Here is a 17023-nt window from a genome sequence, read left to right as displayed (position 1 = left end):
TTATCTCTTACTTTACCAGTATAATGTAGTGACACGAGCAGCTAAATTAAGTTGTCTGTGCCCGTAACGACTATCGCATTAAGTCGACGATTTATTTTAATGGACCAAAGCATTCGATGCTTGCCTCGTATTCACGATAAAAGTTCAATGTGAACTTAATTGCATTTTCATTAAGCAACTAAATAATCTACGGTTCTGGCGCGGTAGTGCAAGTTGAATGTTAATTTGTCGGTATCGCGTCACAGCACAGCCCACCAGTGTGTATAATAATAAAATAATGATTAAACATGCTTTTCCATACCGCTGTTATGACAATTTTTTCGTATTGTTTCAGAGGGTGGCAGATTGGAAGCGGAACTCAAATACACTGCGAAAGCCTTGGGTGAAACTGATTCCTCGACGCATCAGCTCATCATCCAGACAGCAAAAGACCCTGATGCGTCACTTCTGCACGCAAAAGCGCTTCTTGATCACCTCGCGGTATGTCTACATTGGTATTAAATAAAATAAAAAAAACAATATATTAGATATTTGATAAGAATGTAACTATGCAATACCTACTTAATGAACTCTTTTCCTTACAGGTAGTTAAGGCAGCAACTAGAGTTACAGTTCATATGTATGATGTAGAGTGGAGGCTAAAAGACCTTTGCTACAGCCCAAGCATACCAGATTTCGAAGCTTACCATATAGAGAAAATATTTGATAACATCATTCCCTGCGCCATTATAACGCCTCTCGACTGCTTCTGGGAGGGATCACAACTTCTTGGACCTGACTATCCGTTTCACGTACCGTAAGTTAACATTCTGTTGTTACACATTAATGTTTAGATAACATTGTAGGGATTATCTTAGTTAAAGGAATGGAATTATTACTTTCAGTTTCTTACAACAAAAACTACAATGGACGCAATTAAATCCCCAAGAAGCTCTAGAAGAAGTAAAGGAAGGAGTAAAAAAGTTACAGTACCAGTTTCCTCTAAGCACGATGGAGGCGTACATGAAGCGAGCTGGCATCACGTCCGCCTACATGAAGAAGCCGTGTCTGGACCCCACCGACCCGCACTGTCCCGACTCAGCTCCCAACAAGAAGTCAGGACAGGTAACTGCCTTTACTTTTTACACATCAGATAGTTTATTTCCGAGCAATCGATTATTTTCCCAGTAAGCATTTAAGCTGACCTAGAATGGTATTCTGTATACCCTTATGCCTCTTTTGTAAACTCTTAATATGAAGGACATCGAGCCCTGTACGGAATGATTTGTTACGCCACCGTGAGACCCACATTAGGGACTATTACGACAACTCCCGGTCCTTTTATGAAGACTTCAATTTACGACGGTTTTACTGGCACATAAATAAAGCATGTAGGATCACGACAAATAAAATAACTTTATCGGGTCGAACGCAGTAAACTTTAAATACTTTCCATAATAATAAAGTATTTTTGGAAACGGTAATAAGACGGGATGAAAGCGGTCGCCGCCCGGCAGATGGCGGGTACCTGCCGGCCTCGCTCGCCGCCGGCCGCCGCACCGCGCGGCGACACCCAACAGAGTTATGCTCCAATGCTAATTAGAAGCTGAATGCAGTATAAAGACATTATCTTCCTAAAAGTAGACGTTAACTTATAATAAACCAATTTGAAGTTATTGAGATATTTAGTTATCTGAGTTCTACCTCGTGCATCGGAATCAAGAGTCGTAGTCGAATGTAGCGAAGAGGCATAGGTAACGTTTTTGTGAGCGCGGCGCAGAAGGTCCGCGCCGCGCCGCCTGCCGCCACCCACGTTCGGCGAAGGGCCGCGGCGCAGATCGGGCGCGCATTGTTCCCTGCGCCCGCGCAGCCGGACCCCGCATTATACGGGCGCATTGTACACGCTTCAATGGGCCTCGTTTGCCGCCGCTATCGCCGTCACAATGACACAATAATGCCCGCTACCCGATACATACAGATGAACAGTTCCAAGGAAACCTCGTAAATCTTGCGACACGTATTGTCTCTAACTATATCGTTCGCCAGGTGACACTTTGTGTTTTATAACAACGGCGGGTATCCGCGTCTCAATCTTAATCTGATTGGTTGGGTTTAGATTCCAGATGTGGCGGCTGTGCTGTCTGCGGGGTGTTTCGGGTTCGCGGCGGCGTACATGCACTGGCCGGAGCAGTTGATCGTGGGCGGAGTGACGCGCAACAATACGTCGGCGCTGCGCAGTGCGCGCGCGCTGCAGTCCGTGGTGCAGCTGATGGGCGAGCGCGAGATGTTCGAATACTGGGACGAGAGCAGCAAGGTGCACCACGTCGGCTGGAACCAGGAGAAAGCCGCCGCCATACTCGACGCGTGGCAACGGAAATTTGCATCTGTAAGTGTTAGAATATGAAAAGTTACGCGAACTAAAAGCGAGATGCACTTAGAAAGCCATGCCATACATATATGTACATACATATTTTCTCAGTTCAGTCTGTAACGAAATTAATTTCTGAAAAGGTGGGTTGTTACAGAGATTATGGTTCCAAAAGATTGCATTTCAGTGGTGGTTACTACCACCAGCAAAAAATTAAAAAAATTGACGACTATGATTATGAAACAGAACGTATGCAGTATAGTTTAGTTTAGATAACGTTTCTATTCCTCTTTCTCGTAATCTGAACAATTGAATTTATGTGCTTTCTTTTCCAAGCCATATTTCTGATTATACTTATCTAAATTTTTTCTCTTTTCTTACAGGAAGTCAAAAAAACAGCAGCAGCCGTATCACCATGGTACAGTTTCTACCCATTCTCCACATCGAGTCTGAATGACATTCTTGGCAAATTCTCTGAATTATCTCTCAAGAACATCGTCTTAGGCTATATGATCATGGTGAGCCCTAAGTTTTGTATTGAAATCATCTCTATTATAATTATTTTTCATTCATACAGCTACAGTTTGTTTTTACTTACTTCGGCTTTTATTTTTATTTGTGATTTTGTTATTTTCAGTTAATTTATGTTGCTGTTACGTTGATGCAATGGCGCGATCCTGTGCGCTCGCAAGCCGGCGTCGGCATTGCCGGTGTTCTCCTCCTTTCCATCTCAGTTGCCGCTGGACTAGGCTTTTGCGCTTTATTAGGTTATCATCTTTTTACTTTTTTTGTTTTTATCATTCACATTCATCATATTTTTTTCACTTTATGTTTAGAAAGATTTCTCTGTTTGCTAAATATAAGTGTATTTTTTCCAGGCATTCCATTTAACGCAACAAGTACACAGATTGTGCCCTTCTTAGCGTTGGGTTAGGAGTGCAAGATATGTTCCTCCTCGCTCACACGTACGTAGAGCAATCTGGAGACGTTCCAAGAGAAGAAAGAACGGGGTTGGTGTTAAAGAAGACCGGACTAAGCGTCCTTTTAGCTTCGCTATGTAACGTCATGGCGTTTTTGGCTGCAGCTCTGCTCCCGATACCCGCTCTCCGAGCATTCTGCCTTCAGGTACTTACTTTATGACACATGTGCATTCTTGGATTATTAATTTGACTAAACCCATCAAAACATTATTTATTTTATTTTTTTATTTATAGGCTGCAATACTTCTACTCTTTAACCTGGGCTCGATGCTACTAGTGTTTCCCGCCATGATCTCGCTGGATCTGCGCCGGCGATCTGCTGCCAGGGCCGACTTGCTCTGTTGCATAATGCCTGAGAGTCCACTGCCAGTAAGAGTCAAACGGACAAGCGGAAGATCGACGACGCGCGCTGGAAAGGTAGAAAAGGTAGGTTCTAATGTCTTGTCTTCAGGGAATTTTACCCGTTTATAAAACGTGCAAAATATTCATTTATAAATATCAATTATTTTATTTTACAGAACGTAAAAGATACCTCGAGACAGCCATTAGATCCTGACGGAGGGGCAGAAGCAAAAAAAGCGTGTTGTCTTAGTCTATCTCTCACAAAGTGGGCGAAGACTCACTACACGCCATTTATCATGCGCCCTGATGTTAAGGTAAGATTTATGTCATTGATACTATTTTGCACTTTGATAATTTTTGAACGAATATGTGAAAATTCTAATCAATATTTTCTTTATAGGTGATGTCAATGCTGGCGTTGATCACGGTCATCTTAGCTAGTATTTGGGGAGTAACCAAAGTCAAGGACGGTCTAGACCTCACCGACATTGTACCTGAAAACACTGATGAACACGAGTTCCTCTCGCGGCAGGAGAAGTTCTTCGGCTTTTACAACATGTATGCAGTCACCCAAGGCGACTTCGAATACCCTACAAACCAGAAATTGCTTTACGAATACCACGACCAATTTGTCAGAATACCGAATATCATAAAAAATGACAACGGCGGCCTCACGAAGTTCTGGCTCAGTTTGTTCCGGGACTGGCTGATAGATTTACAAGACGCTTTCGACAAGGACTACGCTAATGGCTGTATATCGAATGAATACTGGTTCAAGAATGCAAGTGACGAAGGAAAACTAGCTTTTAAACTTCTAGTTCAGACAGGGCACGTGGACAATCCGATCGACAAGTCGCTTATAAGGGATGTAAAGAACGGTCACAGATTGGTCGACAAGGAAGGAATAATTAATCCAAAAGCATTCTATAACTATCTATCGGCCTGGGCTACCAACGACGCTTTAGCGTATGGCGCGTCTCAAGGCAACCTGAAGCCACAACCTAAAAGATGGACCCACCAGCCTAGCGATAAAGATTTAATCATACCGAAATCATCTCCTTTAATTTATACTCAGCTCCCGTTCTACCTCTCCGGTCTCATAGACACTGAAAGCATAAAGAACTTGATAATGTCAGTGCGAGAGTTGTGTCTTAAGTTTGAAGCCAAGGGACTAGCTAATTTTCCATCTGGGATTCCATTTCTTTTCTGGGAGCAGTATTTATATTTGAGGACTTCACTGCTTTTCGCGTTGGCGTGCGCTTTGGCTGCTGTGTTTGTGGTGAGTTTTGTTTAATTATTTACACAGTAGGTATATAGGTTACGAATCTCATCATTACAAAGTACCTATCTAAAATTCCAGCGCCCTCCGTATCCGGGCGAGGTTTAAAGTAAAATCTTTGTCTAAGACCAAAGCAATCGGGCGCCAACAGTCACAAACATTAAAAGTTTATTAAATATAAGCGTTTATTTAAAACTGTTGTGACAAGTTAGATATAAATAAAAATAGCAATGCATAGACAAAAAGCTTGTGATGTAGTGATATTAATTTGCAATGTTGCTGTTTAATTTACTTTCAATAGAAGTGAAAAACAGTGTTTAACTCATTCATAAAATTCACTTTATCCGAGACTTTTCTATCTACCCGAGCCGTAGGCGGGGATTGATAGTTAAGTCGAGGGTCATATAAACTCGTTGTACAGTCACCAGCATCAATGATATCTAAAACAATATAGCGTGGGTTAAATATTTTTGCGCGCCACGTTGTGGTGTGGGGTGTGGCAGATATTAAAGCTTAGTCGAACATAGCTTTTAAAATATGGTTTTGTCAGGTCAGGTTGGGGCGTACACTGAGGGTAGGCAGCAGTACTACTGCCTACCCTGCTTCTGGTGGTGGCGAGTGCGTGCAGGGGCCCTCAGTGCACGCTAATGGGTCAAAGACACTCTGTACAATGCAGTATTTGTTAAAGGCGGTAATGGTGCTCCTCTTGAACGCGTGGGCGGCGCTGCTGGTGGCGCTGTCGCTGGCGCTGCTGGTGCTGCAGCTGCTGGGCGCGATGGCGGCGCTCGGCGTCAAGCTGTCGGCCGTGCCCGCCGTGCTGCTCGTGCTCGCCGTCGGACGCGGCGTGCACTTCACCGTGCACCTCTGCTTGGTAAGCAGGGCCTATACTATGAAGTGCAAAATTCTAACTACGTATCTTGCCGTCCCGCTGGCACTTACGTTATTTAATACGAGAGTGAGGAGGACGGTAGGATACGAACTTCGATATTCGTATTTCTGCCATACTATGATGGCAGTGGCTTTGGGCCTAATTTTATGTTATGTCTGACCTAAAAACACTGGCCATACAACTTCAAAAAAGTAAGAAGCGTGATTAGTAAGTACATTTTGTTTTAAGGGGTAAAAAGAAATTACGGACGAGTTTCTTAGAAGCCCAAAGTAATATTCCAGTACTGGCCGTGTCACATATACTTACCATGTTTTTCGTCAACATTTGTGAGAAAATATATAAAATAGTAACTTCAAAAAAGGAAGTTATCAATTCGCTTTAATTTTTTATGTCTCTCCATTTATGTTCTTTTGTATTTGAGACTTGAAATTGGACACCTTAAGATTGATTTGATTCCTTAAGATATTCACCAGCAACGGATTTTCTTGAAATTCACACGGGTTAGGGAACCAGCCTAATTACTTTTCTAAATAGATAAAAGTTTCGGGTGTAAGCTAGTAGCCAAAATATAGATGTGGGGTGTGCGCTTGCGTGCCCTTATGATTTCGAGTTTCTAAATTTGCTCACTAGATGGCACCAAAAGTCGCTTCATAGGTATTTAAGACAAAACTTTCCTGCAGGCTTTCGTGACCTCGATCGGCTGTAAGCGGCGGCGTGCGGCGCTGGCGGTGGAGTCAGTGCTGGCGCCGGTGCTGCATGGCGCGCTGGCGGCGGCGCTCGCGGCCTCAATGCTGGCGACGAGCGAGTTCGGCTTCGTGGCGCGACTGTTCCTGCGCCTGCTGCTGACGATGGTCGCGCTGGGGCTTCTTAACGGACTGCTGTTCTTTCCCGTCATACTGGCGCTGCTGGGGCCTGCTGCTGAGGTTTGTATTGCTCGAACGTACAGCGCATGCCTAGATTGGAAGCGTATTAAGTCAAAACAAAACACCATTTAAATTTGGTTCTCCCAGATATTGAATGAACAACAATATACTTTGTTTTATATTTTTTTATGAATACCAATGCTTTCGATTAAGGTGTGTGAATTTTACGATAGGTACAGTAGATAATTTTTCTGCAATTAAAGTATGGGGTATGCCGATGTAACCAATACAGTGAAACCAATAAGATAACCAATTCAGTTCAGTGCACCTCTTCTCAAGTGTAGCTCAGACTAAATCAAAAGCCTATAAAATTAACTACCATTGTCTAATCAACTTTGATACCTCCCTCAGGTTCGACCGCTAGAGCACCCAGAGCGGCTCTCAACGCCATCGCCGAAGAGCTCGCCCGTGCAAACACGCAAGTCGAGTTCCACCGGCGACAAGAGCTCGCGGAACAAGTCAGCGCCGCGCTCGTGCGCGCCTTCGCTTACCACCATCACCGAGGAACCCAGCTGGCACAGCTCGGGCCAGTCGGCCAGTCCTCCATGCAGTCCATAGTGGTGCAGCCAGAAGTAGTAGTCGAGACGACCACGTATAACGGCAGCGATTCCAATAGTGGCCGCTCTACGCCCACCAAAACTTCACATTCTGGAGCTATTACTACTAAGGTAAGAACTGTTTTTAGTCTTAACTTTAGCAATAGATGGCAGTGAGCTGTTTTCCAAATGCATGCTTGCTTCCATTTGCTAATGGGATTATATTGGTAATGTTATATATTTAGCAATTATATTGGTATTAATCAATCAATAGCCGTACAAAGGGGGGTTTATACTCGTATTACATCTGAAACCAAATTTTCTTTCGGAGCTTCATCTTAATTTTTTTTGCTAAATATAGGTAGGTACTTTTTACAATTTTTATCTTTGCAATGTATCTGACAAAACTATTATTATTTTCACAGGTAACCGCCACAGCGAACATAAAAGTGGAAGTGGTGACGCCCAGCGATAGGAAATCGCGACGCTCATACCATTACTACGACCGCGACCGCCGCCGGGATCGCGACGACGACCGAGAGCGGGACCGTGACAGAGACCGCGACCGCGACCGCGACCGCCGCCGTGATCGCGACGACGACCGAGAGCGAGACCGAGATCGGGAGAGGGACAGAGATAGGTCAAGAGACCGCAGAGACCGGTACCGAGATGAAAGGGAGCACCGTGCCTCGCCGCGCGAAAATGGCCGCGATTCCGGACACGAGAGTGACTCTTCAAGACATTGAACTTGTGTAAAGCAGCTTCATGCACTTGTGGTGAGAGTATATGAATGGCTATGTTATCATACCTAATTCGTTCGTTTTCTTTGGATTTGATCGCTATAGTACAAAGCGACATTATTAGATATGAAGTATACCAAGTTCGTGTCGCGAATGAGAATCGTTTTGTCAGGCCTATGATGCCCGTAAGTAAAGCCTTAAGGCAGTATTACGAAGATTATAGTTATAAGTTCACTTTTCATAAATAACCAATACCTACAGTGGAGGCTACAGTAATTCGGTTCAGAGGAAGTGCCGGCATGTTTTACGGCAAGCGTCAGTATTGTGCCGCGCGGCACGGCAGGCATTCCACGGCGGGCACTCGTTCTGTGTACCTTGATGTGTGATTCAGTGTGAATTCGAGAATGAATCTTTAAAGACCAAATATCATTTTAATTCTGCGTGTTCCTATTTTAAAGACATTTCCATTTGTCTCCATAATGCTTTTTGTTATATTTTTATCTTCTCTAAAGACTGTGGTCAAATATTATTTTGTAATTTATGTTATTATTTATTTTACGTTTATGATTATTCTTTCATCAGTGGAATCTGTAAGAAACCTCAGATTTATTGTACAAATTATTTAGTTAGTAGTAGCGGTAGGTAGGTTAAGAAGCTATTTATGAGATTACCTAGATACCTAACTGTAATTTGTGATCTTTAGGTAAAAGTTCATTATAAAATGTGAAGACTGCATTTAACGATCAAAACTCAGTATTCAAAGTACAACGTATGTGTAAATCGTGTGGCAATCAATTCACTCGGAAGGATGGCTGACCTCAGTAACAAATTAATGAATAGCGTTGTGACATTTTGTGCAAAGTACTTATTAGATTATATTAATTTATACGCATAGAACTTAATTATATTTGTAAATATAGCTTTAACATAGGTGGATATCGTTTAGCCGCGAACAATTTTTGTAACTTGGTATCTAAGTATATGCCGTCTGCAATATAACACGCACAGGTAATTTGTTTAGTTATAAGTGCAGTTGAACCATTTGATTTGATTTCTGACCCAATGTAGAATTTTCTCACAGTTAGTGTCGTAATGATTTTCTTTGTCAAGTAATACGATGTCTTTATGACATTTTCTGATCAAACTTACCACAAAGGGTTAAGATTCAGTCAGTCCGATAGTACATGATATAACGACGTAATCTTTTTAGCAAAAATGACTTTGGTAATATTAAAATGTTGCTAAGCGATATGTCCATAAGACGTAGCATTGAATCGTATGCGAGATGCTTACGTCGAGATGCACACTTTTGTATAGTTTATTTTTATACAATTTTAACTGACATATTGTCGAAAAACTGTAGGTTGTAATAAAAATATTAGTTGTGTTTTCTTTAGGTGTTTTATGCAACGAAAAGCTTTTATATGGTTCTATTATCCGCTAAGGGAGTGTTGCTGCTCGTACATATATCATCAAGTCGATAACGCTATTTTTTTTGAACAGTAGAATACTTTCATAGTGAATAATTAGACTGGCAACGAATTTAATTACTTTATTCTCTTCCATTATATCTTCCCAGCAGATACTGCCTCGTTCAATGTAATTACGACAGAAGATTCTATTGTAATTGGCATAAGATTTTTATAATAAAATATTTTTTCTTGAAACGCTTTTAGAACTTTTTTACATAAAAGTTAAACTGATTGTCTTAATTTTTATCAATTTTCACACATTTTTGTAGTGTTGTGTTGGGGTGACGTAAAATGTAAAATTGCATTACAAGCAAGGGCCGTAGTCGCACAGAAGACTACTAAGGATCTAGACCATAAAGGCAGTACTTTAGAAGAAAGTTCTGTAATGCAATATAATTTTACGCCATAGCCAGTCACTGTTGACTATATAGGATGAAAACGATTTGTGTGCCCAGCTAAATATTTATTTAAGTTACAAAAATAAACATGAATATTTTGCCCAGTAGGTACATAGCAGGTTTAGATTTTGATTAGAAAATTTCGTATTTGAAACTTATATCAAAGTGAGAGATTCATGTAAATATTATTGAGCGAACTTTTAATATTATTAATAAAAGGTTACCTTGAAATGCGATAAGCCTAACATACAGCTTCCAGCAACATGATAAATTTACAAATATAAATCAAGTATGCGCAAATGGCGTGAATAAGGAAGTTAAATTCAATTTGGGAGTATAATTTTATGTTTATTGTCCATTAGCTTCATCTGCGAAGTACCGCGCCAAAGGAACTAAACTATTTTCTGGGATAAAACTATTCTATGTGAAGGTCTGAAACTATCTCCATAGCCAATTTTTTCACGATTGGTTTAGTACTTTAAGCTTGAAAGTCTAAGAAACAAACATCTCAGTGTTGTATTTATAATAAGTATTGGTAAAGTTCGACTGCTGATGTCACCAGATGTTCATTAAAAATACTTAATTAAGCTGTCACAAAAAGAGCTGGGCAGACAAACATATCTACGAATATTTATCGCATCCATCATGTATAATATCAGTTAAACTGTCGACTGTATTGAGAAAATAAACTAATTTAAACTTAAACCATGTTTTTCTACCGTCTTCCTACCTTAACTTAAAACAAAAAGCTTACTAATTCTAAACTTTACTTAGTCTTAGTCTTATTAAATATATTGACCCGGATAACTCTCGTCTTAAGTCGAGTTTAGCCTGACATGATTCGCCGCCGACTCGCGTTGCTCCGAAGACGAAGGGCTAAGCCCGAAACATGTCGGGCTAAACTCGATTTAAGACGTGAGTTATCCGGGTCAATATATTTAATATGAGTGAGTCTCACGGTAGTTTCATGTTCCGTCTTAGTCTTATTTGTGTTCCGTAGTACATGCAAATGTTTAATGTAGGTATAGTCGACCAAGAAATTGGTTTACCACCCTAAGGTTTAATGTCATTGGTAGCGCTTAAAACGTCAAAACCTATTTTCACTCCCGTCAATATGTATACAGTGCGTGGGTGTGGCCCAGAACCGGGGATAATATTAAAAACAGAGGCTCTATAGATCACCGGTATTTGGATCATCATGGTCCTACTTAATTAAAATCAAAAATTAACTTTTGTTTTTTTTTCTAACAACCTAAATCGTAAATTCAATGTACGCCATCCTAGAACCCAACTGACGCCGCCTGTCACGCTACAAATATCAAACCATATCAAACATTTTGCTTTACATTGCTTCTTCGAATAATTTATTAATACCCCACTTTATTTATTAATAGCTTAAAAAACTATTAAGTACCTACTAACCTACTGGGTAAAAATTTAATCATTTAACGTCGAATGTATATAATGTGACCTCGAGGGGAGTTTTGAAATTAATCGAAAGAAATCCGCCTAGCGCGCGCGTTGATCCGCTTAGTGCAGAACGTAATGACGGGCGGGTTTTGGCGGCAACACCGCCTGCGACATTCCTTAGAAAACGGGAGCGCGGGAATCAATAAGGGATTTCCTGGCGGCGTGCCCACGCATGTGCGTGGCGGCCGGTGCAGCCTGCTGCCTCCACACTGCTCCCGAGCCTGCAGGGACCACGACCGCAGCCATGCTAGCGCTCTAACTTTCAGCTCCAGACACCAGCGCAGCGGCCAATTAAGAGATGGGTACGTCGAGGACCGCTCCGGTCGCTGACCATCAAACTTCTGAACAAATAAATCTCAGTAATAAGTAGTAGGCTGTGTTATTGGGCGTATGATCGGCGCGCAACGCCACTGCGGCTGCGGGGCAGCGGTGCGGGGGGCGGGACGTACGCGGCGGCGCGGTGCCGGCACGCTTCCCGCGCGGCACGCTTGTCCTGTGCCGCGGCTCGCCCGCACCGCCGTCTCCGGTCCGACCTAACCTGATAACTTACACACTCGATGACTCACAAACATATCACCGGCTCTGACACTGTCAGGGGAGTGTAGTGCGGTCGTGTTAGATGTAGGAGCGGGAGTGCTGTGTTTGTTCTCGTGCCTGTGATGTGGGGAGTGCGATGGCGCTGAGAGGCAGCATGACGCCTCTGGCGCTGTTGATGCCTTTGCTAGCGGTCGCCGCGCTTGCAAACCAGTTAGAGGACATACCCCACAATGAGTAAGATACTTCTTTACATGTAGACTATAAGATTCAAAACAACCCAAAACAGCGTATGAAGCTCTAGTACGAAATACAAACGTAAAGAAAGTGTTACTATTAAGAGGTAAAGGAGTAACCTCCCTACATTTTTTCGAATTAATAGATACACGATTAGGATTAAGCAAGGAGTTTTTTCACAAGTAGGTAGCTTTGAAGCTTATAGCCCCATTAGATTTAGCACTTATATTATCATTAGATTTAGCTACATATCTTTCTAAAATAGATAGAGTTTAAAACACAACCTGTATGCCGTTCATATATGCCCGTAACATTCACATTGATCAATTATTCACTATTAATAGACACAGGAAATGTGTTAGTTGATGTACCATTTAATAAATTAGTGGAGCAACCGACGTGAAATGATTTGGTTCTGTACGATTACGGGGCTAATGAACAGCTATTACCCTCACTCGGACTCGAGTCACGTCACGCTACAAACATAGCATTATCGGCATTACCTGATACTAGAATGCCATCATATGTATATTTTTAGTGAAAAGTACAACAGAATAAAGCTACGCTCGCGTGAACAACTAGGTCTGGCATTACTTTATTATTTATATAGAATTGAAATTCTCTTGTTGTTCATTTATGTACTCGTACGTTGCATCGGATAACTCGCGTCTGAAATCGAGTTAAGCTCGACATGTTTCGGGCTAATCCGTAACCCTTCTCTGGGAGCAACGCGACTGGGCAGCTGCTGCAACACGCGCACTGCGCGCCACTGCTCGCGCGACTACCCGACGAAACTAATACCGGCACACAACTACCACAAACCCATCTGTCACCACCACTAGACTACACTGACGCAATCCTGAAACTATCGGTGAGACTGGTCGTAACGTAACGGAGCACATACGCAGTATGAAAAAACAGGCCGAGACTCAATGGACTTGGCTCCTGCGTTGATTAGCCCGAAACATGTAGAGCTTAATTCGATTGCATACGTGAGTTATCCGTTATGTTATCATTTAAAATGAGTGAGTCTCACGGTAGTTTCATGTTCAGTTTAAATTTGTTGATATCGATGATCTAATCAGCTAGATTTTGCTCGATCGTAAACCTAAACTATCATCTGACAGTCTAACAACTGGTAGCATGGTGTACGGTTGTGTTGTTCTCAAGATGAGCTCTGGTTGAGTTCGAAATGCGTCAGTGTAGTCTGGTGGTGGCGATAGATGGGTTTGTGTGATTTGTGTGTATTCTTACAGTGTGGAGGTAGAGGAACTGCATGAACACGCATATCTTGCATAAATGTAGAGCTATCATATAAGGTCGCGGGAGAGCAAAGAAATTCTTTTAGTTCACTAAACCATCAAACAACTAATTTCATGCAACTAGCATTAGATTGCGGAGTCGATGAGCTATCGAGTACGACCCGCCCCGCCCCGGCTTCACACGGGCAAGATAAACCGGCAAGTGCGAGTCGGACTCCCGCACGAAGGGTTCGGTACCTTTACACATTAGTAAAAAACCGGCCAAGAGCGTGTCGAACACGCCCGAAGTTGGGTTCCGTAGCCATTACGAAAAAAATAAGTAATATTTTTCCAAGGATTTCGTATTTTGTACGGAATATTCTATGTTTAGGTATATTTTATAGGCTGCTATTTACTCTTGAACTACTAATAATTCTCAAGCAAACTTAGCCCTCTTGTTCTGAAAGGAGGCCTGTGCCCAGCAGTGGGACGTATATAGGCTGGGATGATGATGATGATGAAACTTTGCCGTTATAGTTTTCCTTGAAAGTTATACTTACTACCATCCTGAATTTTTTCAAATTTTTCCACCAGGTTTAGATTTTAGAGGGGGGCGGGGGGGGGACGCTCGATTTTAATGAAAATTTGCACTTTAAAGTTGAATATTTCGCAAATATATCATTGAATCGAAAAATCGTCGTAGCAAACCCCTAATGATTTTAAGACCTATCCAACGATACCCCACACTATAGGGTTGAATGAGAAAAAAAAACACCCACACTTACCGTCTATGGGAGGAAACCTAAAAAAAATTTTTTTTTTACTTTTTAATTGTACCATTTTGTCGGCATAGTTTACATATATATCCGTGCAAAATTACAGCTTTCTAGCATTGATAGTCCCTGAGCAAAGCCGCGTACGGACGGACAGACAGACAGACAGACAGACATGGCGAAACTATAAGGGTTCCGTTTTTGCTAATTTGGCTCCGGAACCCTAAGAAATAAAATAAATGTTTAAGGGGGCTCCCATACAGCAAACGTGTTTTTTTCCGTTTTTAGGGTTCCGGAGCCAAAGTGGCAAAAACGGAACCCTTATAGTTTCGCCATGTCTGTCTGTCTGTCTGTCCCTCCGCGGCTTTGCTCAGGGACTATCAATTCTAGAACGCTGTAATTTTGCACGAATATATATGTAAACTATGCTGACAAAATGGTACAACAAAAATTAAAAAAAAATATTTTTAGTGTACCTCCCATAGACGTAAAGTGGGGCGTTTTTTTCTCGTCCAACTTTGTAGTGTGGGGTATCGTTGGACAGGTCTTTTAATTTTTCGATTCAGTGATGTGTTTGCAAAATATTCAACTTTAAAGTACAAATTTTCATTAAAATCGAGCGTCCCCCCTAATTGAAATATAAGTCTAATGCTCATACTGCGCTACCACAATCGCGACTTATCACGCTAACAAAGACTAATAATTACCTAGACGCTTCGACCAAATTACAGTAGCCGTTGTCACAAGTAGACTAAAGTGTAGGGTACCACGTTTGCTTAGCAGCGCGAGTCCTCCGAACTACCCACACTTGATTACAACCAGTACCGGCAATCCTTTCTCGAACTACCCGTACCTACTTTCAGCTGTTATGATTTAAATCACGAAGGTTTAAAAAACATTGAGGCTGTTTCACCATCCATTGATTAATTTTATTTGACGGATAAATGTGATACCTTCTCCGTCTATTTGAACAAACAAACAGCTAGAGACATCACTCACATCTATCCGTCAAATTGATTAAATCAATGGATGGTGAAACGGGATTAAGTCTAACACTATCTCAGGTATATGTTTAACCATAGAAAACGGGCACATCATATTTACGGGATTAGTGAAAACTGAAAACCATTTTTTTTATTTTATAAGTTGTGGTAGGTACATAGTAAATAAAATGACATCAACGCTTCTAAAATTTTACAATGTAATTTACTTTTGATCGTAAAAAAATACAGCCTGTTGGCATCTAATGTCCTAGTCAAAACGAATATATAAGTAGGCATACAAGCATCCGTAAATAACGTTAAAGATAAGGTTGTGTTCAAATTGTTAAAATTGTGGCGAACGTTTTAAAACTTATGTCGTCTAAGAATTTCAAAGAAAGGCGGTAAAATCTTTGGACGCAATTACATAGTTTCCCAAACAAAAGTTCAGTACTGTATCTACCCTTTTCATATTCCTTCAGGTTTTTACACAACTAGCCATTGATTAGATTTTTAATTTAATATAATAACTGATCAAGTGTGAATAGAACTTTCACACGTACCTAGAGTTTGGTACCAACCACCGTTCTGAAAATACACATTCCATTTCTTTTTTATGATTCAAAGATACAGCGCTGTGTGTGGTAGACGGACAGACCGAGCGGAGGCTACACCGTACGGTCCCCTAGGGCACTTTTTATGTAGGTATCAACTGACTTGAGACATTCGGTGTCCCGTCGCATTAATGCTGAAAAATGGCTGGTAGACGCGCACACGGTGTTTACGTTGTCAGTAACATTTTAACAAAGGCGTGCCTTGTTGCAGCGTATTGTGGCGACACGATTAATTGTCGCCGTAGTGGGTTACGGCAACAATCGATGCCCGCGGCCAGTCCGCGCCGTTAAGCAGCTTACTGACAGCCAATTACAGGGCCCTTCACCCCTCACCCCTAAGAAGATGAATTTCGGTAATGACGTGTCGGCGTCTGAACGCCGCCGATTTGCTAAACGAAAAAGTTCACAAGTGACAGTTGAGAGTTCCGCGGATGGATCAATCCGTGATAAATGACTGTTCAGTTCTCCCGCTGACGACGGGGCGAGAGAAAAAGTTCCTTATTAGCCTCATTGCTGAGAGCTGAACGCAAAAACACTTAGCGAGAACGACGGAAATAAAAGGCGGCGAATAAAAGAGCATCGCACTACAATAATTTGCGAAAGAGGGTGCGGAATGCGCAGCCCAAGAGCTAGTACAAACGAACAAGAGAAGGATATTTCAAACGAGAAGTTAATTGCTAGGTACTTTTTAATTATGATCAAGAAAAGTAAGGATATAAAAATGTCAGGCTCCTTCTGTTTAGGTACTAAGTTATTTAAAAGTTAGTTACAAAATAAGTAAACAAACGCAATTGACAAACAATGAGATATATGTACAAAGGCGAACTTATCCCTTTAAGGGATCTCTACCAGTCAAACTTTGAGTGGTTGAGAGGAGCATTCAGTCAGGGACAGAAAAAAAATCGTTAAACTTTGAGTTTTTAACGATATAGCGGATTTCCCTTAGCCAATTCATGAAATGGCGCCATTTCACGATATGCCTAGGAATTTCGTGGCGGATTTTACGATCGGCCGCCGTATATACCTATTCTGCGTGGGCCCTGAATGTCCAAAGTTTTTATCAGTTTACCCTTGACTATAATTATTATTCAGGAAAAAAATAGATTTTTAATATTTATTATTAAGTAATTAAAACTAGCCTAGCGCAACGCCTACAACCTCACTTTTTAACAATGTAATTACGATTCACTATTAGTATTTACTTTCTGTTAATTTCATACAACGTGGTTACCTTAGTTTCCCTAAATCCTAAAACAAAAGGACCCGTT

At 41.5% G+C, this 17023-nt stretch overlaps 2 protein-coding genes across 2 annotated transcripts in view; both read left to right on the top strand.

Moving 5' to 3' along the window:
- The first annotated feature begins 202 nt into the window (after positions 1–202).
- Positions 203–10611, top strand: LOC141438264 (protein patched-like). The gene is given in 17 exon segments (XM_074102060.1): positions 203–257; positions 335–480; positions 585–796; positions 885–1104; positions 2096–2365; positions 2731–2865; positions 2985–3114; positions 3226–3270; positions 3273–3472; positions 3562–3753; positions 3846–3983; positions 4070–4948; positions 5637–5819; positions 6518–6760; positions 7112–7292; positions 7295–7428; positions 7722–10611. Coding segments are annotated over 17 exon segments (3669 nt in total). The 5' UTR covers positions 203–217; the 3' UTR covers positions 8043–10611.
- Positions 10612–11605: 994 nt separating this feature from the next.
- The window catches only part of LOC141438386 (voltage-dependent calcium channel subunit alpha-2/delta-3-like), a 94725-nt gene continuing 89307 nt past the window's right edge, over positions 11606–17023 (top strand). The window contains 1 exon segment of the mRNA XM_074102247.1: positions 11606–12147. Within this exon segment, the coding sequence (XP_073958348.1) occupies positions 12050–12147 (98 nt within the window). The 5' untranslated portion in view covers positions 11606–12049.

The sequence above is a fragment of the Choristoneura fumiferana genome, chromosome 18, assembly GCF_025370935.1.
Source record: "Choristoneura fumiferana chromosome 18, NRCan_CFum_1, whole genome shotgun sequence".
Lineage (NCBI taxonomy): Eukaryota > Metazoa > Arthropoda > Insecta > Lepidoptera > Tortricidae > Choristoneura > Choristoneura fumiferana.
The sequence above is the reverse complement of the archived record's forward strand: the minus strand, read 5'-3'. Positions and strand labels throughout refer to the sequence as shown.